Genomic DNA, 22,212 nt, shown 5'->3' with positions numbered 1-22,212 from the left:
GCGACATCCCTCGGCAAAAGACTACCCCCCCCCCCCGGCCTCAGTAAAATTGTCAAGCATTGTCCGGTCCCCGGTGATAAAAAGGTTGGGGACCACTGTTCTAGAAGACCCTTGGTTGTTCTCACATGCTCTCAGGCCGAATTACCTTGCAAGGCTGTTGGGAGGCTAAAACAGAGGAGAACTATGTTGGCTGCTTTTGGGGGGGGGGCATCTTGGGAAGAATGGTGGGTATACATGAAGTCAATAAGGAAATAAATCTCCCAGGAGTGCTTGTTGGGGAGGGATGTATGGACATGGGGGGCTCATACCTGTATAGCTGCACTGACGTCCGGAGAACAGATCTCCCAAATGCGGAGTTCCCCCAAGACTTTCAAGAAGGTGGGGGGTCGGATGCGTAAGTCCGGATTTCTGGCAAACTTTTCCAGTTTCTTCAGGACTTTTTGGGTCCGGTGGTCTCTCAGGACATCGTTGGGGATCTTGTCCAGAAGGGTGACGAACCTTGAAGCAACAGAAGACAACTGATGAGGGTTATCACATAAAACTAGGGTGGCCAGCTCCAGGTTGGGAAATCCCTGGAGATTTGGGAGCGGAGCCAGTAAAGGGCGGGATTTGGGGAGGGACCTCACTGGTGTATAATGCCTTAGAGTCCACCCTCCAAAACAGCCCTTTCCTCCAGGGAACTGATCTCTATCAGCCGGAGATCAGCTGTAACTTCAAGAGAACGCCTGAAATTATTGGCAATCCCATGCAAAGCCTAAGAGAGCCAGCTTGGTGCAGTGGTTAAGAGCGGCGGACTCTAATCTGGAGGGCTGGGTTTAATTCCTCACTTCTCCACATGCAGCCAGCTGGGTAACTTTGGGCTAGTCACAGTCCTGTTAGAGCTGTTCTCGAAGAGCAGTTCTGTCAGTGCTCTCTCAGCCACACGTTGTGGGGAGAGGAAGGGAAGGTGATTGTAAGCCTCTTTGAGACTCCTTCAGGTAGTGAAAAGTATAGTATAAATAAAAGCTAACTCTTCTAACTGGTATAGCCAGAAGAAAGGGTCTTGCTAAGCTCCCTGCCTCCTGTGCTGCTTTCCTACTTCCTCTTGCTCCCCCTTCCAAGCGGAAGTCCCATGCTTGGCTTCTGAGAATTCACCCGACAATCTCCACATTATCTCAAACTATCCTTGTGAGCCCAAGGACTAGGAACTTGTTTTTTTAATAACGAAAACTGAGCTGGACGCAACGCGGTCACTCTTTCTTACCAGTTCTCCTCCTCCGCAGCCTGCTCTGGTTCGTGCCCCAGCACTGCCTGCCTCATTCTCTCGAGGTCTTTCCGGAGCTTTGTGATGTGCTTCAGACTCTGGTATTTCTGGATGCTCTTCTCTTCTCGCCTCCTGCCAATTCAGCTTGTGCATTTTAAAAAAACGAACCTTCAGGCCGGGTTTCAAAAAAGGAATGGCCCCAAGGAAGGGAGCTGGCTTGGCTGGAGACTGCGCTCAAGGACTTCCTGTCTTAATGGTCCCTTACGAAAATTACCATGGTGTCCACTGTTCAGGAGTGCCACTTTCCCCCAATGTTCTACTGAGTTACATGAACGGACCCTCAGGGCCAAGTGCAAAAAAGAAAAAGGAATCTAAATTTTTGCATCAGCATAACCCTAATACTGAAACAAGGAAAACTATAATTCCCCACCCTTTAAGCATGTGAACCACCCTCAGAAAACCCGGGGAGGAAGCAACCGGGAAGCAAACCTGAGTGCTGAAAGGAGGAAAATCAATGCAGAACGACAATGAAAACCTAACAGATATGCATGGTGAAAGTGAGAGAAAATACTATGATAAGGATGTACCTCTCCAGGATATCCAGCTGGTCGTGCAGCCTGAAAGCAGATTCCTGGGTCACATCATAAAACAGCTCCCTCATCTCATTACACAGGTTTTCCTTTCGCCGGATGAAAGAGCTGGAGAAGGAGGCAGAGCAGGGAGACACAAAGGCAGCAGTCAGGCATCTCGGCAAGGGCTGCTGGAGCAGGGAAGGGAGAGGACTCCCTTGAATGATGTAAGGCAAGGATAGTCAACCTGTGGTCCTCCAGATGTCCATGGACTACAATTCCCATGAACCACTGCCAGCATTTGCTGGCAGGGGCTCATGGGAATTGTAGTACATGGACATCTGGAGGACCACAGGTTGACTACCGCTGATGTAAGGATGCCAGTTTTGAGACAAATAATGAGAAACCTGATGGGGCTAATGCAGAGAATCAGTTCTGGAAACATGAACAGCCGGTATGGGGCAGCCTGCGAGTGGAAGCCACGTGCTACATGGCCACCAAATCACAACTATGGAGGCTGTCACTTCCCCAATTCCTGCTTTTGCAGAGCTTCATAGACATGGGTCTTATAAACATCTGCTGAGAAACTGGGAGGGGGAGGAGGAGGAGCAAAGATGCTTGAGTGGACCCTGGGACTAAGGAGAAGAAAACTGTAGGGTTTTATACCCTGCTTTTCTCAACCTTTTATACCCTGCTTTTCTCAACTTTTTTCTCAAAGCAGCTTACAGTCGCTTTCTTGTTCCTTCTGTTGTTTTACTGAAAACTGCTGCCACTGATTTTAGTACAACCAAAGAACTGCACACGGATGTTGTGGGTGTGGCTGTCCACTCGTCTGCTTCCATAGAATTTAATTATCTTCCCCAGAGGTCACTGGCAGTGCCATCTGAAGCAGAATCAGGTGGACTTAGAGGAGGGTAGCTCTGTTAAGGGCTGTACTGCAGGACAATTCATTTGCACTGTCAGTTTCTTGTAGCTTCACTAAACATACATAAGAAAGGTTGACAGTTTTGACTTGACTTGTACAACCAATTGGGTGCTTCTGAATTAGATTTTTTAAATCTGGATTTTATGTATTTGTGGTTTGGTTCCCTTCCCCTCCACCCCACTGCAATTTACTGATCAACAAAACGTTACATGCACTCTCAACACGATCTGCAGGGACAAATCTGGTACAAAAAAAATTAATTACAACTTTGAAACTGTGAAATTTGCTTAATATTGTATTGAGAATGGCATCTATTCATTGCTACTTATTTCATAAGACAATGAAGTCTTTGGGAATTTTCTACAGGGAACAAAATGCTGGAAACGTTTCTGGAAAAACAGCTATGAGTCAGGAGGCTACATCCGTGCCGACATGCTCAGTATAAGAGCCAGTGTAGGAGAGTGGTGGTGAGAATGTTGGCCAAGGAGGACGAGGGAGATCTGGGTTCAAATTCTGACTCTGCCATAAAACTCACTGGGTGACCCTGGAACGATCACTTTCCCTCTGCCTGATCTATCTCACTGATCAAGTGGAGAGGGGCGGGTGGAAACCATGACGTTCCCATCCCTTTGAGGAGGGCAGGATATAAATAGAAGAGGTAGGTGACAAGGATGGCTTGCGTTGCCCCAATCTCCTCCATCACTGTCCTTCACATCATTGCAATCTTGACAACCTTCCCGTTCTAATCTACCAGGATGGAGTGGGTAGCTTGGCTTTCACACAGCAGGGAGCTCCCCTCGGTGCAGCCCATCAGTCAGGGAGGTGGTAGCAGAGGACCATCCGGATTCAGGTACTGTCTGCAGTATGCAGAATCGTCCATTCCAGAAGCAGGAGAAGGAAAACAAAACACTGTCTTCTGCCCTGAATGTCAACACCATCTGGAGGATGGGCTGACAAACAAATCCTTGTCAGATTGCCTGCCTTATCCCTGCTCACAGAAATACTAATTTTGGATCCCAAGGTTCCTATTATCAGCAGCTCCAGAAGTGTACGGACATTCTGAGCATGTGTGAGCCCCGCCTTCTGGATGATGTCACAGTTTGTGGGAGGAGTCTGCTCCCAATCAGACTGACGCTAGGGCAAGACTCTTGCATTTGTGCCTGCCTACCTTTGAGGTCTGGCTAGCTGTTCTGAGCTGTCTTCCTTCTTGTACGTTGCTGTTGTCGTTTTATCTTCTCTCACGCTCACTGCTAGTGAACTGGAACACGATGGGAGCAAATAAAAAAAGACTGAAATTTTTAACGAATGCTATGCAAAGAAGACCATATGTGGTCTGAGTACCTGAGGGACCACCTCTCTGATTGTGCTCCCTGGCCCCAGGGAGGCTTGTCTGGCCTCGACCAGAGCCAGGGCCTTTCCACATGGTGGAATGAGCTCTAAGAAGAGATCAGGGCCCTGCCAGAGCTGAAACAATTCTGCAGTGCCTGCAAAATGAAGCTCTTCCACCAAGTCTTCAGCCAGGACCAATGAAAACACCACTGACTAGAAGCCCCCGGGCCACTCTCACCACCAAACTGCGCTCAGAAAAGACACAGAGTAACACCCGGAAATACTCCCAGATAACCAAACTCCAGTTATTGCAGATAGTAAAGGTAAAGGTATCCCCTGTCTGACCCTTGGGGTGATGCCCTCTAGCGTTTTCATGGCAGACTCAATATGGGTGGTTTGCCAGGGCCTTCCCCAGTCATTACCGTTTACCCCCCAGCAAGCTGGGTACTCATTTTACCGACCTCGGGAGGATGGAAGGCTGAGTCAACCTTGAGCCGGCTGCTGGGATTGAACTCCCAGCCTCATGGGCAGAGCTTTCAGACTGCATAGCTCTGCTGCCTTACCACTCTGCGCCACAAGAGGCTCTTAGTTATTGCAGATACAGAACTATAAAGTTTAAATGCCCTTCAAATTTTAGAAAACTTCTAAGTCACCAGCTATAAACGTTATATGTTTCAGGATGCCGGTATACTGTCCCACAAATTTATATTGTATTGTGCCTCCGTTTCTCTGTTTCTGTATAAACTGCCCTGAGCCTCAAAGGAGGGCAGTATACATGTATAATAAATAAAGAAAAAGAAAACCAGACTAAGCCCAGTGGACAAAGTTGAGCTGACAGAACTGCTTTAGAGACGGGGTAATCAACCTGTGGTCCCCCAGATGTTCATGGACTACAATTCCCATGGAGGGCCACAGGTTGACTACCCCTGCTTTAAAGTACCAGTTCAAGACTACTGAAGTTTGCTATTTTGGAGTATGGCTCCATGCCACTGCCCCTTGGCTCCAGTCTTTTCCTGATCATTGTCCTGCATTATGAACCTCAGAAGAACGGAGTTGAGGACCAAGCAGTCATTGGCAATACCTAACGAGGAAAGCTAGACTTGGGCTCTTCTTGCCTGCCGTTAAACTCTTGACAGAGCAGAAGCAACCTGCTGAAGCCTATTTCTGCCATTCGACATTGAGCTCTCTCTCTCTTCTGCAGAGTCACGACTGCCTCCCTTGTGGCCCTCCCCTCTCAGCCACTGCTGCCCACATTGTGAGTCTCTCTGAGAAAAGCACGATTCAAGATGGCAGCCCTGTGTGCTCTCTACCTCTTTGGCCTTTGCTCCGCCGGGGTTTCTTCTCTCATCACTCCTGAGCTGTTTCTTTCTTCCTTCGAAGATGAATGGGAGCTGAACAAAAAGACAAAGCCAGACGCTGCATCAAGGACATGACTTCTCCAGCCCTGGCAGTCACCCAGCAGTGATGGAAGCTAAAGCAGGTTGGACTTTGAAACAGCAGCTCCCATATTTTGCTTAAAATAAAATTGTCCCGTGGGGTGAGCCCAGCTTCCCTCTGTCAACGGATTTGCTGCTGCCCCATTATTCTGGTGCCTTGCAGATGGAGAACGGGGTCTCCTCTTGGCATGCAGGGCCTAGCCCCACTTTGGTATGGGTGACCTTGGCCTTGACAAGCAGGAACGAGCTAGTTACCCATGTTCAGATCCTACCATGACTGGACGGCTGCACCACACGCCCTCTGCGGGGAGGTTTCTGGAGAGTCTCAGAAGCTCCAATGGTGCAAAATACGGCAGCGTCATTATTTTCCTGAACTAGCTATGTAGGATTTTACCTCTGTGCCAGCAAAAAGCCTACACTGGCTGCCTGTTTTCTTATGAGCACCATATAAAGTGCTGGTCATCACCTTTAAAGCCCTAAAAAGATTGGGATCATGAGACTTCAAGGGCCTGTAAACATTTTCACAGAGTGCTGTCTGTGAGGCAGATCCAACAGTTCTCCTGTGACATTCACACAGAATAATAAGAGAGCCAGCTTGGTGTAGTGGTTAGGAGTGCGGACTTCTAATCTGGCATGCTGGGTTCGATTCTGCGCTCCCCCACATGCAGCCAGCTGGGTGACCTTGGGCTTGCCACGGCACTGATAAAACTGTTCTGACTGAGCAGTAATATCTGGGCTCTCACAGCCTCACTGAACTCACAGGGTGTCTGTTCTGTGGAGAGGAAAGGGAAGGTGACTGTAAACCACTTTGAGTCTCCTTCGGGTAGAAAAAAGCAGCATATAAGAACCAACTCTTCTTCTTCTAATGCCTGTATGCATTGGGCCGAGGTACTTGTCTGAACTGCGACCTCGAGAAGTGGATCGATGAATGAGGTCATGTGCAGCTCCGGCACACCCTTGCCTGTCTGACATCACTCCTCTGGGCTTCGCCGGAGAGCTCCTACCTTTTAGCCCTTTGCCCAATTGAAATGTCGCTGTCTGGTTCAGATCTCATCGCGCTGCAAGGCAAAGAAGGCAACCTGGATCAGGCACGTGGGGAACGGCAGGCTGAGGGGCCACCACCCATTTCTAAGGTCCCAGGGGCCCATCCCAGCCTCAAAGCAATTGTAGACCTGCCAATGACTTTAATGTCACCTCACAGACTTGGGACAGCCCCAGTGCACCAAACTCACCCTGGAATGCCTGTGCAAATCAGCAGGATGGGAAAAGGGAAAAAATGAAGTCAAAATGGAAAATAATACAGGAACCCTGAAATATTTGGGATGCTGGATTTAATGTGCTACTCCCTGGGATAAAAAAAAGCACAAAAATACTACCAACCCTGAACTATACCTAGCCTAACCCTAACCCTTAGTTGAGAACTTAATTGTGTGGTAATCCCTATTTTTTACATACGTTTTGCATATAAAATAATGTGAAAAAATATTTAGACACACCATGTTCTTTCCTACCATGTCACTGCATCTTTCCCAGCCCTAACGCTTCCAACCAAACCATGAAAGCCAGTTATGGGACGTACGAGGGAGGCTTGGGGTGTGAGAGCAAGTATTCTTTACTGAAATTCTTTGCCACGTCTTCATGGATCATCTGAAGTAAGGTCTGCAGATCTGGGGAGGAACCAGATGCAAAATGGTTAGCATTTCCCCAGCCTACCATTTCTTCAGCTCTCCCATCTTGTCTATCTGAAGTGGAGTTCAGAGGAGCAGATCTCTTGCAGGTCTGGTCTTAATCTTTCTAGCCACACCTCTCCTTTTGTCATCATGCCCATTTGGCCATGCACCTTCCAGAGAGAACAAAGACATTCCAGAAGGATGGGTGGGTTAGTTTGTTGCCTCCAAAGTAGCAAGGAAACTTGTTGGATTGTTCAACTGTCCTCAGTTGCTTTGTAACAAAGAACAATTACAAAGAGCAACAAAAACCTGGCCTGTCATAATTAGCATATGTTTTATGGGACACTATATATTTTTTATGTGACTTTCTCTGTCATGGCTTCCCCTAAAGAATCCTGGGAACTGTAGTTGATTTTGATGGATCAGAATTCTCCCCTTTGTAAGTGACTAATGCGTGGCTAGATCCTTTCTGCTGGATCCAGTCAGTTCAAAGTGAAATTGACCAACAGCACTGATGGGAAGTTCCATTGTGTGGCTTTTGAATATATGTTGGGGTTGGTTGTGGGTTGCTTTGGATCAGTTTTGCTTCTTGTACTGTCATGCTGGGGTCACAATAAAGAGCTGAAATGTAAGGGTCCTGCAGGTCTCTGAACCCAGAGATCTAACACACCCGTAATGGAAAAAGGAGAGTAACAGAGGAGTGGCATGACCACACAAAATCAGGACGAGCCTTGCCCCACAGGAAGGGGCTCTCTTCTGAGAAGATGCATCGTGGCATCCACACCCCCCTCCCCGACTTAGTCCAAATGCCTTCATTCATGTTGCTGTAATGAACTCACAGTAACTCATAGGCTCTTCCTCTTCCTTCGGTTCCTTAGCCGGCTTGCTGTAATTGGACTCCATCTCTTCCCCTTCCTTGGCGCCATCTGAAGAATGTGGGACCGCCTCTTCGGAGCCGGGCGTCAGGGAGCTGGTGCTGCCCAGCGTGGTTTTGCTGTGCGGGGAGGACAGCCCGCTAAGTTTGGAGATGCTCATGATGGATGCCTTTTTGGGCAACTTCTTGGGCGTGAACCCACGAATTGTTTTCTGGGTGTATCTTCGACCCTGGAAGAAACAAGCTGCAGGGAAGCATCCAGAGAGGATGGCCTGTTGTGCATCTGAGCTGAAGGCTGTTTTTCACCGGGAAGAGCTACCGGTATGCAATGGCTGGCTATGTGAGCCTTCGCCTGCAAGCTGGTCTCTCTCTCACTCTCTCAGGCAATAATACCATCTGTCCTTAGTATTGCGGCTACCACTGGAAGTCCCAAATCCTAATTTGAGTCCCAAACGTGCTATGTGACTCTAGGCAAGCCAATGCTTCCTTAGACCCATACCCCCAGCCCCACAACTAGGAAGCAGTTAGCCGGAGTATATGTTCTAAAATGGGGAAAACCTCAAGGTATGACCACGGGCTGTAAAAGCTAATGTATAAAGATGTTGAACCATTTCCAAATAGCTTAACCTTTTAGTGTAAGGTCAGAGCTGGACTCCACTGAAGCGCAACTACTCTGCCAAAAACCTCACAATTAACAGCCGCATCCAAATACAGGCATGCAAACGCACTAAGGTCTGCCCCAGCTGCTAGGAGCTTGTGGATCAGCACACTGTCAGGTTAGGAGATCTGAAGCCTGCTGGGAGTTTGCACACTTCCCTTTTCGTCCCTCCTCCCCTCTCCTGGGTGAATGCCCCACCCCCTTTTCTGAACTGAAAAGGGAGCATGGTTATGTCTATACCAGCCTTTTCCAACCTTTTGACCATGGAGGAGCCCTTGGAATAATTTTTCAGGCTTTGAGGAGTCCCGGAATGATGTCAACTGGCCACATCTCCCTGCCACACCCCTGGAAGTGACATGTTACCGGAAGGGACATCACCACCAACGTTAACAGGCAGGCTCAAGAGGAGGGGGGAGGGGGAGAGACAGGAGGAAGTTTAACGTAGGACTAGGCATGCAGGCTCCACCCCCTCCCAGGTACAGAAATCATGTCGGGAGGCAAGAAGGGGGAGCAATGGATGTGGCTGGTTTCCATGTTTGGGGCCAAGTCCTTTAAGGCAGCCCCCTGGAGCTTCCACGGACCTCTGGTTCAGAATCCCTGGTCTATACCCACGTTAATGCTAACCATGGCAAGCTTTAACCAGGGTTTATCAGCTCGCTTCAAACTCTGATTGCAAACTTGGGTCAGAAGTGAGCCACTGATTAAAATGGCCATCAGGGCAGATGTAGTGCATCTATTCTTATTCTTATTCTTAATCTTAATCTTAATCTTAATCTTAATCTTAATCTTAATCTTAATCTTAATCTTAATCTTAATCTTAATCTTAATCTTAATCTTAATCTTAATCTTAATCTTAATCTTAATCTTAATCTTAATCTTAATCTTAATCTTAATCTTAATCTTAATCTTAATCTTAATCTTAATCTTAATCTTAATCTTAATCTTAATCTTAATCTTAATCTTAATCTTAATCTTAATCTTAATCTTATTCTTATTCTTATTCTTATTCTTATTCTTATTCCATTTCTAGCCCGCCACTCCCAGGAGGCTCGTGGCGGGTTACAACACATATAAAATCCCCAATAAAAACTCCCCCTAATACATTAAAAGTATTTCAAATGAGAGTGGCCCTGAAAATGGGGGGAGGGGTATAGGGTTGCTGACTTGGGCTTGGGAAATCCCTGGAGGGGAGGGCTAGGAAGGAGCTCAGCAAGGACGAGGTGCCGTAGAATCTGCCCTCCAAAGCTGTAATTTCCTTCATCAACCTTAAGGATGGCAACTTCATCCCAGGAGAATGGAGGCCAAAGCGCCAGCTTGCTGAGAACCCGCCACAGAGAACGACAGTTCCAGGGACTCCTTCGAAAGAGGGGAGGGCTATTCAACCAATCAAAATCCGCCAGAGCAGATATGCTCCCGGTTTTTCACAGCAGAAAACAAATTCATTGAGTGATGCTTTCCCAAGTTACCTTTGTGTGGGTGAGGAAGTGCTCCCATCGAGTCTTCACCATCTTTTCTTTATTGATCACCTTGATGGAATTTCTGCCTCCACCGTAATCCCTAAAGGGGTGGGGCGGGAAACGAAAAGATTTCTAGTTTCCCGGCTGGGCTTTTCTTACAGGTAGCTTTTATCCCGTTTTCAGCTTGATTTCATCCTGGAGTTTGCCACAGGCACTATGCTTCATGGCAACCCCCCCCTTTTTTTTTTTAATGTGCACAGCACATCTGTGCATGAGCCTTTTGCTCTCAGCATCTATAAAATACCTTTCTTCTTCCAGGGGAGAAACTAAGACTCAGTGGCAGAGCAAATGCTTTGTGTGCAAGAAAGGTACCAGGTTCTATGCCTGCCATCTCCAACCTAAAATCCATCTAAGTTTTTGAGGGAAATCTTTGTCTGTGAGACACTCTGGAGAACTAGACAATTCTGAGCTTTGATGGACGGACAGAAGGGAGCTTACAGCTCCAGGAAGGCTTGTTTTTGCTGAAATGCCAAGTACCTTTGAGAAGCACTGGAGACATCTTTCCTAGTTGGACTATCTATAGAAGCTTTTCTCAACTTTTTTACTATTGAGAAACCCCTGGAACATTCTTCAGGCTTCGGGAAACCCCAGAAGTGGTGCAGAATATGGCTGGGAAGCAGAGCTGTGTACACCCACCCATGGCCCTTCCCCTTCCCATCCCATCATTGGCCATTTTGGGATGGGGGGGTCTATTTAAAAAAATATAAGATTAATTAACTCCCACCCATTTAGGAACTCCTTCCAGAACCCCCAAAGCAACCCCAGGGTTTCATGAAACCCTGGTTGAAAAAGTCTGATCTATAGGTAGGGTTCGGAGCATTTTTCCGTTCTGCAGGGGGAAAAAAAGATACAAGGTGGTATTGGCAGCAGAAGACAGCTTTCATTGAACACCTGTAGGACTCCAAAGCTATGCCTGAATGTGTGTGGCAGTATCTGATGACACCCAGACGTCAAAGGTAGTGAAGTCCCACCTCCTTCCAGAAGATGGAAACACAGCTCTGCCCCCTTCTGAGACTTGATCAGGCCAACGGCTCCCATTTCCCAGGCTCAGCCTCCCTCACCACTACCATTCCCACTTGCCCCCAAGCTCACTTTGGATTCCAGCAAGTGATCAGAGGCTTCATGGTGGTGTTGGGCTCGAGAGTCAAGGCTTCCAGGAACCAGTGGAGAGCACACAGCTGCCGAAATAGGGACTCGCTGTCAGAAACAAAGGAAGACAGATGAACTCATTGGACAGAGAAAGGGAGAGCAAGAGTTACTGAAACCATATCGAAGTCTGTGTACGACTACTGAACATGTGTTCTTTTACCCCCACTGGCACCCTCCTGTGACAAATACTAGACTGTAAGCTCTTTGGGGCAGGGAGCTGTCTTGCCTGTTACTCAGTAAAGTGCCAGGCGTACTAATACTGTAACAATGACAACAGCCTTTTCCAGTTTCTGCACCACAGGTTTTGAATTAAAGCAGCATGCTGGGCTGGAAGTACAAGAAGTTTCTGTACAGAAACATCTTATCTTGCAAGCCCTCATGTTTGGTGTCGTGTTTAAGACTTCTAGTCTAGCGAGCCGGGTTTGATTCCCTGCTCCCCCACATGCAGCCAGATGGGTGACCTTGGGCTTGCCACAGCACTGATAAAGCTGTTCTCACAGAGCAGTCCTGTCAGAGCTCTCTCAGCCTCACCTACCTCCCAGGGGGTCTGTTGTAGGGAGAGGAAAGGGAAGGCGACTGTAAGCCGCTTTGAGACTCCTTCTGGAAGAAAAAAAGAGGCATAGAAAAACCAACTCTTCTTCTTCTTCCTGCTTCCTCATGAATGTTCTCATCAGATCCTTAACAACAGCTGAAATAATGAGTTTGAGAAATGGACACGCAGCTCTGTCTAGTGCAACCAGAAGGGCGCATGTGCCCACACACAAATCTGCTTGAGCAGCCCCACCCCACCCCATTCCACCCTTCACCCCATATTCAGGAAATAAATGTGCCATAGTGGAGATATCCATAAGGAACTTCCCCCCCCCCAGATTTTGAAAACAGGGCACTTTCTGCTTCCGCAGAACTGAGTCATCGGAGACAGGCCGGGATAGAAGTTTAAGACATTTTTTAAAAGTAAGAAAATAAATAAATAGCAGCCATCTCCTGGGAGATGCTGCTGCAATTAGTATATTTGCTGCCCAAGATGCATGACCATCCAGATGCATGTTAAGACTAAAGGATACACTTCAGCAAACAGAAGTCCTACTTTCGGCTTTCTTGAAGCCAAAACTCTGGCCCCTCGACATTTTAAAATGATTAGCCCTTTCATGCAATAAAACCCTAAAGATGTGACTTCAGGTCTCATTTCCCTCTTGTACACAGGGGGATGTGCCTTAGAACATACAAATGCGCATCCGGATGCTTTGCAGATATCAGACCGTTATGGACAGGAGTGAAAGGTCGGATGATTTTCTTCTTCTTTTTCCCTGACTCCCTCGCAAGAGGACATTCTGTTAAAAAGAAACTGGGGTGGGGGTTGGAGGGGAGAGAAAACTGTTAGAAAATAAAAGTGCAGCATGTTCTCTGGTACTATTGATTGAACTTTTCCATCTGCCTCTGTGCACTCTTCATTCTCAAGGGTACCTTGACCTACAGAAACCAAGAAGAGCACGAGACCTTCTCAACCAGTTTGAGCAAATAGAATTAAAAACAGCATTTTTTTTGCATACTTAATAGTTAAGGTGTTTTTTTAATGGACAGTGATGGCCAGAAGATGCTTTCTTACGTGGACGTTAACTGTTAACAACTGGTGGCTAGTAGGTGGCTAGGCAACACCCCACCTCTTTGGATGGAGATGGAGGAACAGTGTAGTAGTAGGATGGTACTATGCATAGGAGGCAGGAGCCTGACTACTGTAGTATTGTTTTGGGAGGGTAAGCTGCTGTCTGGTTTGGACATGCTGATTATGTTCAGGTACACTGCTGCCATTTCTCTTGCACAGAAGAAGTGAATTTGGCAGAAAACTGGTTAAGCTACCTGACAAACTGCAGGACTGATGGTCTTTGTATGATCCTGGCCCACAGGGGATAACTCTCCTACTGACGGCTGCCAGCTTATGTGTTCAGATTGGATAAATTACAACCTAGGGACAAATCTAACCAGTGGAAGCCTTTCATCTGATCCTCCAGTTGCTTGATGATTTGTCAAGAACATCAGCCTACCAGGCTGTAGTATTAGCTAATGGCTGACGGTCCTCCAAAATTATTAAATAACTTGATGGCAAGAGTGACTAAAAATCATCTATGGCAGAAGAATGGGAAAGAAAGCTACAGCTAGGTCTCTACCTACTTTGAGGATCTTCAAGTTGGACAACAGCTTTTCTCTTTAGAACTGGCACCTGACAGGGGCCCTCAAAATCGGGCAGAGACCCACAGGTCATCTTCAGGCTTAAAAACGTAAGTCAAAAGAAAATGTCAATAAACAAACATCATAGGAATCCTTGTGCACCACTTACTCAGTTATTTCTTCATCAGATGTGTCATCATCATCATCAGATGATGATCCTGGATATTTGGGGGGCCGGAATTCAGTTTTCCGCCTCTGGTCTTCTTTCTGCTGTTCCAACATAAGCATGTTCTTCCTCTCCTCTGTTTCTCTGTGAAGCATGTGGAAATACCCTCGTCCTATCTTCACGGAGTTTATTAAATGCCTGGTAAAAATGACAAGAAACCAAACACTGATGGAGGGGGGAGGAGGAGGGGAAGCTAGTAACACACTGTGTTATGGCTGATGTACTTATCTGAGTGTATGAGAAGTAACATGGTAGATATATATATATGTAGATAGATATTATATATGGCAGTACAATAGAGATATGCTTTTTATCTCTCTTTGATTTCTACTAGAAACAGCCAGTACATGTTGAAGACTTTGTGTTTCAATGCATATAAAAGGAGACTTGAGATGCCTCTATTCTTCCAAATACAGCTCCCTGGACACCCCCAGCTCTGGACTTTTATTAATTTTTTTTTTATTTTATAGCTTTTATGAAAGAGAAGGATTTTTAAAAAGCAAAGTTCAACCTCAGGAAGCAGCTTCAGGGCCCCAGTGACCTGAAGGAGGGAAGGGGGCATAATGTTGCAAAAACATGACTTATTCAAAACAGCGCAGACTCACAAAATAACAAAAACTAGCTTGCAACTTGATAATTATATACTCTTGAGTCAGTTTCTTATATGAAACTAAACTTCTATTCTATCATCCTCTCCTGTACAGTTCTTAATATTGAGTGTGCAGAATCCAAGCCATCATCTAACTCTCTATAACCAGGTCCCAAACTTTTAACCCTTTAGGACTATGCAATTTGGTGATCTTTCAGAACCAATAAGTGCTCCTTCCAATGGAAACTTCAGGAGGATGACCTCATCCTTTCATTCCCCCTTCATCCAGAATCTCAGGGGTTATCTATCAACAATTAGCTAAAATAGCAAATTTCAGAGTCATTCTTACAAATATCTGGGCACTTCACATACCAGGCAGTTACTCTTAAAGTCAAAGGGAGTCTTTCAAGATGCCTGACTCCGAGGTTAACAGTAATCACAGAGAGGAGGAGTCAGGAGAGAGGAAGGAGTTGGGGCTCAACCCCCCCCCCCCCCCGTACTCCAATTCCAATCCAAACAGGGGGTTCCCCTGTAGCTGCTTTTTAACATTAACTCTCTCATTATGGAATTCTTTATTTAGAAGATGTATACGCTGCCTCTCTAGAGACCTGCTTTGAGGTGCCTCAACCAGAACAATGCAATAAAACCACTCTCCCATTAAAAACAAGCCAGGGTCTTAAAACAATCAGAAAAACAAGCCATTAAAGACAGAAGATGGTCTTCAGGTCAGAGAAGACCATAAAAACCATGGACCAACCCCTTCATTGAAAGCCAGTCTGATGAATGATTCCCAGTATCAGGGGTAGCCAACTTGTGGTCCTCCAGATGTCCATGGACTACAATTCCCATGAGCCCCTACCAGCGGTTGCTAGCAGGGGCTCATGGGAATTGTAGTCCATGGACATCTGGAGGACCAAAGGTTGACTACCCCTGCCCAATATGATATGTTGTTTGGACCTGGCTTGCTGACTGTGATCCAGTGAGTCTTCAGTTGACGAAATGTTTGAACGAAATTCTTCCCCAAGCATAAATGAAAACCCCAAGTACTGCCTCTAGCAGTCTCAAACAGATTACCCACCCTGAGCACAAGGGGTGTCCGGCATCCTCTTGGCAAGCCCGTCACAGTAAACGGTGCCTGTGTCAAACTCTGTTTTCTGATGATCAAACAATGAAAACAAATTGGCCTGAGGCTTGCTTGTGCACCACTGCTGATGGCATTCAAATTCCCCAAGTCATGTCCCAGTTGTCTGCCTGCCGTTAACAGGCACAGCGTTTGGAGAAGAAGGACTTAATAATGGACAAATCGCGGTTGCCAAGTGGGCAAGGCTTGGTAGCTTTCTGATTTATCCGATGTCTCGGAAAGTACTGGGCATCTTTCCTAGGCCCAAAAACATCCCAACAGCCACCACAAGGTGCAGAAATTACCTTCCTCTTCGGCTCTTGCATAGCTAATAGCAACCCTTCTTTAGTGATGACTGATGGGAGTGCCAAGCTAGGGTCGGGTTCAAGTCACAGCTCACTGGGTGACCTTGCACCAGTTGCCAATCTCTCAACAACACTTTCCTCACAAGATGAGCAGAGAGAAGGAACCACATCAACCATCCAGAGCTCCTTGGGGTACATACCCACATTTTGTGATTTTATTTCGAAACATGTGGTTTGACCTACTGATTCAAACAAGGGCAGGTGTGTTTCATCATCTCTGTGATGTGGGCTGGCAGGAATTTTGTAAAAGAAACCATCGATCCAAATGCCATCAGGGAAGTAGAAAGTCAGCTGGGTGGAAATAATTCCCCCAGGCAGGGCTTGACTGGAAGCTGGGGAGGACAGAAAGCTCAGGAAGGATGCTGTGTTCAAAACGAGGCCTACGATTTCCTTACTGATAAGAATGAACCGGTGAAACCACCTAGAGTAGGGGTAGCCAAACTGTGGCCCTCCAGATGTCCATGGACCAATTCCCATGAGCCCCTGCCAGCAAATGCTAGCAGAGGCTCATGGGAATTGTAGCCCATGGACATCTGGAGGGCCGCAGCTCGACTACCCCTGGCCTAGAGAGTCTCAAATAAATAAAAAAAAATGAAGAGCTTCAGTATAAGAAAGGAGAGGATCAATGGATGGATTTCACACAGTGATTCAAAAGAACTGTTGCTATGGCTGTGGGTTTCCAGTAGAAGGGTTTCTTTTCTTCCTTTCTTTCTTTCTTTAGAACAAAGCCTTTTGCGGAATGAGGGGACGAGACGGACAAATGAGGATGCACGATGGCAGCAAAATTGATCCATCAGAACAGACGGCTCGGCGACGGGTGTGTAAAACATGTTGCTATCCTGTCCGAATCAGACAAGTGCATCCATCTCGTGGCGTGCCTCCTAAAGTAATGGCCGTGCCGAGTTCCAACCAGCCCCTTTCTTTACCAGCAAGGCATTAAATCCCCGAGGGCGAGACACTGAACAAATGACGCAGGCTTCAGGCGCTTCTCACGTTCAAGGTGAACCTCTTCTCACCTTGCCTGGCCCTTGCATATCACACACAGTTTCTCAAAGGAACGGTTTTCAGGTTGAAAAACTGCAAACCTCAGCTCCTCCGGTTCTTGCAGGAGACTTAGCCTCTCTGTTTAGAGAGGTTTAGAGAAGCTCTGCAAGTCAATAGAGGGCGGCTGAGAGGCACCAGTCGAGGACTCTTGGGATTCAACCTGCAGGCTAAGGTCTTGCTTTGCAAGCTCCCTGACTTGGGGCCTGGGTCAGCATCCTTGGGCTGGGAAAGCCCACCGCTGCTCCCAGCAAACTGCTTCTATCCAACGGCTCCAGTCCTTGACACCCATGCCTTCTCCCTTGGGGCAGTGGCAAAGACAGGGTGATCAGGACGATTGGTTTCCGTACAGGTCCCATCTATTGCAATTGCAAGGATTCATGGCTACGACATGGCCTATGTGCAATCTTCCAACTCTATGATTCTATTCTGAACGAGAAAACGACTTCAGTGTGTTATGCTTCCGGACGTCATGACAAATTGGAATTAAAGTGAAGGCAGGACCTGGGGGCACTATACAAGGGGAGGGTGTATGTAAGCCTGACAATCAACCAGGGTGTTGCTCATCGGGAACAAACCCAAGTTTGTTCGTACGCTGTAACGGAACCGCACACACACACATGCACCGTGCAATCCCAGACTAGAGGCAACCGAGCCTCCGACGGGTGGATAATAGGCAAGCAGGCCATAAGGAGTAGAAGTCTGTCTACGCCATTTGAAGCAGTCCAAATAAAAAAGATCATCCAACCTGTTTCGAGTGGCTCATTTTCATGGGGCAAAGCAAATATATTTGCATGTTAATATCCCGTCTCATCAAACAGAATCATTCATATAGCAACTTAATAAAATTAGTCTTTGCTGCCAACTTGATCCGGGGGGGGGGGAGAGGTACAAATCATTCATTAAAATGCAAATGTATTAGAGATGAACTTTGGAACACATTTATTATAGTAATTGAGCTCCAGCCGACTGTAAGTCACAACACGGATTTTCCGCCACCTTCTAGACAAAGGCCGTGCCTTTCCCGTAAACTAATATCTTTGTTAGCAGGGAAATTAAGAGAGATTTTGGAGTGCTAATCATTTCCAGCAGAAAGCTCCAGCTGTTTTATAAGATTACATTAATATAGATAAAGGTCAGTCTCGTGTTGTTCCAAAATAAAAAATGACCTCGCAGCAAACAAAGTATACAGCGAGTCGACTATAACCACATTTTTAGTGCTTAATGCAACGTCGTGTGCATTTAATTATTCTTTAAAGCCTTTTATTTTCCCCCAAGCGATTCAGTAATTGTAATACAGGATGACAAAGGAATTAAAGTCAGGCTCTCGCCTCCAAGATGAAAGCACCATGGTGCCGTAACAGGGAGAAATGCGATGGTGATCCTATGCGGGCTACTTTGGGAGCAAGCCCCACCTGAACTTCCAAGCAAATGTGAGGAACCAGTCATTGATGACCTCTTGGTTATTCGTCTGGGGTCAGGAACACAATCTAACAGAAGTGACAGAAGCTTGATAGTAAGCGAAGCAGGACGATAATGTTACTCATGAGGAGACTACATTTTATCACAACTGCCTCTTCCAAAAGCAAGACGAGAGCTCGTGAGTGTATTTATTTATTAAAACTGCCGGTGAGCAAAGAATTTTTGTTTCTTTTGGGATACTCCTGGTCATCGGTATCAGCCTCCCTCCCCATTTCTGGTATTGTCTGTGCGTGTTTTTTTTTAATTACTAGGAGCAAAGCTCGTTTTGACAATAGGCCATAGAAGGGCAGGAGGACTCCTGCAGAGCAGGGCAGCTGAGCTTGATGGTCTGGTCTGTCGTGCTCTGAAGGAGCCCTCCTGCCCTTGCTCCTGTAGAACTGGTGAACTGGGCCAGATGGCCTTCTCTGAGCTTTCCAAGCAGCTAGAAGGCTAGGACCTGTAAAAACACACAGGTAGCAAAGTAGTAACGTGCCATAGCTGTAACTTGTGGCTCAAACAATCGAAATGGGATCATCAACAAAAGCCATAGCTGATTTTTCTACTGAATAAGAGAATTCCAGTTTGAAGTCACAGTAAGATGCCAATTGTGCGATCCTCTCTGACTCCAAGGAGAAACAAAGTCCACCTGTGTCAATCACGGCGTGTTGCCACTTGTAAGACCCTTGATGTCACGTGTAGACATAGATGACAAATGGCTCCTTGGTACGAAATTACGAGAGAACGCTACTCTAGGAAAACGCATAAGCTGAGACTCACTCAAGAGAACAACCAGGAAAGGCAGGGATGTTGACAGGCACCTAAAATAGCAGCTTCCTTCTATGACTGATGGTGTAGATAATATTTCATCCATCCATACACAGCAATAGCTGCCCGTTCCTGTCTGCTGTCTAATTAATGTGAACTGTCATTTGTGGGGGGAAGCAAAGTTTTTCTTCTTCTTCTGGAAAAGAATTCCGCAAACCTCCAACCGTGACAGCGCAAGAAGCATGCCAATTAGAGCGTTGGCCGCCAAACCATAAAAGAAGGCAAGAGAAGACCTGTATCCAAGCAACTAACATTACCAAGTATTAGCTATAGTGGAAACCAGAATCGGCGGATAAATGCCACCTTCTCAAGCGGCGGCTCGATTGTTCCTCTTCTTCTCTCTGAACTCAAAATCATCCCCCCCTGCTAGGATCGCTGCTACACAAACAGCTTGATCCATCGGGCTGGTTTGCCTGGGATGGAAGGCAGAAGGCGGGTGGTGAGCGTGTCTTGCAGTGGATTTGCAGAGAAGAGATAGGGGACATAAAGCAACCAAGACTTGACAGCATTCAAACGAAGAAAGCGGCCTATCTTCTATAGACTCAGCTGGCGGGTGCAAAGAAAGGGAAGAAAGCAAACAAAGCGATTTAGGCTTGGCAGAATTCCAGTTCAAGTGACCGGGCACAACATGGCAACAAAAAAATGCATCACTGCCGGTAATTGGTGCAGTGGAGTAACAAGGCTTCAAGGACACGGAGCAGTGCCTGGTTTTGCAGGGGACTCTTGGCGCTTAAACTTCACCACCATCACTTTCTCCGGTATGCTGCGGAAAGTGCTGAAAGGGGAAATGATGACACTCCCCCGCCCCTCTACACACACACCTTACACAATCCTGCTCACAGCCTCGACTCTCCAAGAGCATTTGCCTCATTATATTCAAACATTAACAAGGACGGACTCATTGCCAGACTGAAAACGGAAAACAAATGAATCTAGAGATCGTTTTGGCAGAGTCAAAGTCTAAATAAATGAGATAAGAGACTTTTTATCTTCTTATACTTAATTAAGCCACTGGACAGATTCTGTCTCTCATTTGTGACAGCTGGTTTAGAGCAGGGGTAGTCAACCTGTGGTCCTCCAGCTGTTTTCTGGCAGGGGCTCATGGGAATTGTAGTCCATGGACATCTGGAGGACCACAGGTTGACTACCCCTGGTTTAGAGAATGAACTTCTGTTCTCCTGCACTGCAGAAGGCAGCAGAAATTAGGATTATGAAGCAGTGGTTTCATGAGCATACCCATCGTGTAGCTCCCCAATTTCCCTTTGTGATAATTTAGCACCAAAACTTTGCCATGTTGCTTCTTCAAAGGAACACGATTGCAATCCGATATCTCTGCAGAGGATCTGTTTGTCATCAATTAACTCCGTATCCCAATACAGTGCGATGTAGTGGTTAACAGTGGCCACTTCTAATCTGGCCAGCTAGGCTTGATTCCTGACTCCTCCACATGCAGTCTGCTGGGTGACCTTGGGCCCATCACAGTTCTGATAGTGGCGTTCTGACTGAGCAGTCTTGTCAAAGAATAGACTGGAGATCCCTGGGCCACACGTAAGTCCACATGGCCTTGACCAGGGCCAGGGCTTTTTCGGCCCTGGCTCCGGCCTGGTGGAATGAGCTCCTGGGACAGCTGAAGGCCCTGCAGGAGCCAGCAAAGTTCCACAGGGCATGTAAGACTGAGCTCTTCCACCAGGCCTTTGGCTGAGGCTGGATCAGGGGTAGTGAAGGAAGATCTAGCCCCTCCTCTGGAATGCCATACCGGGAACACGGTTGAGGGGTGGTGAGGTGGGAGGGGTGGGTGAGTTGGGGGTTGGTCTGGCGGGTTGGGGGTGGGATGGGAGGATGGGAGGGGGATTTTAATTGTTTTATTGGTTTACGTTTATTGTTTTGTTGTTAAACTGCCGTGAGCCAGCTGCTGGGAATAGCAGATCAGAAATCAAATGAAATAAATAAATGATAAACAAACTCTAATAAGGCACAGAAGTAACAGGAGGGTGTAGGGTTTTTGTTTTAAAAGGGCCCCAAGAACATTAGCTATGACCCATATGTTACATTCATAAATCCTTATGTGTTTCCCCTGTATGGAAATTGAAGATGAAACAGGAGCTGTAGCTGACTTTGTTTTTCTCCCCCCCCCCCATAACTGTTGACACCAGCTGTTTCAGTATGGCATGAGCCCTACATCCGAAAAGCTGTGGGTAGAAGTTTGCAATTTCAGTACCAGAGCAACTGGAAAAGAAGCACCAGAAGCTCCAGGCAAGCGTCCAACTGCAATAGATAGCGTGGGGACGATCTCAGCAGAAACCTGGTGTTAGACATCATGACGCGTGTTTTACCCCGTGAACTTCCTGTGCTCTGCCTCTTCAGCACAGATGTATTTTCAGTGATGGGGAACATGCCCATTCCAGGACTTAAAATTGATTTCTGCTCTGGGGTGGGGGGCTTCTGGATTTTCTTTAGAAAAAGGGAATGGCATAGAGGTACGGAGATACATTTCCCTGAGTATACTGATCATGAACCAATTAAATGAAGCAGTTAGAGACAGGGGTGCATGGCGAAGACTTTCCTAAAGAAGAAGAAGAGTTGGTTCTTATATGCCGCTTTTCTCTACATGAAGGAGTCTCAAAGCAGCTTACAGTCGCCTTCCCTTTCTTCTCCCCACAACAGACACCCTGTGGGGTGGGTGAGGCTGAGAGAGCCCTGATATCACTGCTCGGTCAGAACAGTTTTATCAGTGCCGTGGTGAGCCCAAGGTCACCCAGCTGGTTGCATGTGGGGGGAATGCAGAATCGAACCCGGCATGCCAGATTAGAAGGCCGCACTCCTAACCACTACACCAAACTGGCTCTCTCCGAGGGTCGGACACGACTGAACAGATGACATCATCCCTTCTCAATGAGGCTCCTGACATTACATTCCGTGTGGAGGGTACTCCAACAACATATCTGGTGGTGCATAGCACTTTCTCTCTTCCTCTGTTCTTGAGGCTAAATCGTGGGCTGCTACATATAGCTTTAGGAGAATGGTGATCATCTTTCCTGCAGTTTCTTAA

At 46.9% G+C, this 22,212-nt stretch overlaps 1 protein-coding gene across 1 annotated transcript in view; it reads right to left on the bottom strand.

The window, feature by feature from the left end:
• The window catches only part of CCDC60 (coiled-coil domain containing 60), a 43,008-nt gene that overhangs the window by 1,366 nt on the left and 19,430 nt on the right, over positions 1-22,212 (bottom strand). The window contains exons 4-15 of the mRNA XM_077308380.1: positions 13,706-13,900; positions 12,596-12,715; positions 11,314-11,418; positions 10,171-10,261; positions 8,012-8,276; positions 7,082-7,169; positions 6,507-6,560; positions 5,377-5,457; positions 3,906-3,995; positions 1,831-1,941; positions 1,244-1,375; positions 309-498 (exon numbers count right to left, since the gene is read on the bottom strand). Of these exons, the coding sequence (XP_077164495.1) occupies positions 309-498; positions 1,244-1,375; positions 1,831-1,941; positions 3,906-3,995; positions 5,377-5,457; positions 6,507-6,560; positions 7,082-7,169; positions 8,012-8,276; positions 10,171-10,261; positions 11,314-11,418; positions 12,596-12,715; positions 13,706-13,900 (1,522 nt within the window). The remainder of the gene's footprint in view (positions 1-308; positions 499-1,243; positions 1,376-1,830; positions 1,942-3,905; positions 3,996-5,376; positions 5,458-6,506; positions 6,561-7,081; positions 7,170-8,011; positions 8,277-10,170; positions 10,262-11,313; positions 11,419-12,595; positions 12,716-13,705; positions 13,901-22,212) is intronic.

The sequence above is a fragment of the Paroedura picta genome, chromosome 13 (assembly GCF_049243985.1).
Source record: "Paroedura picta isolate Pp20150507F chromosome 13, Ppicta_v3.0, whole genome shotgun sequence".
Taxonomy (NCBI): domain Eukaryota; kingdom Metazoa; phylum Chordata; class Lepidosauria; order Squamata; family Gekkonidae; genus Paroedura; species Paroedura picta.
Note: the sequence above shows the minus strand (reverse complement) of the source record. Positions and strands in the feature narration are given on the sequence as shown.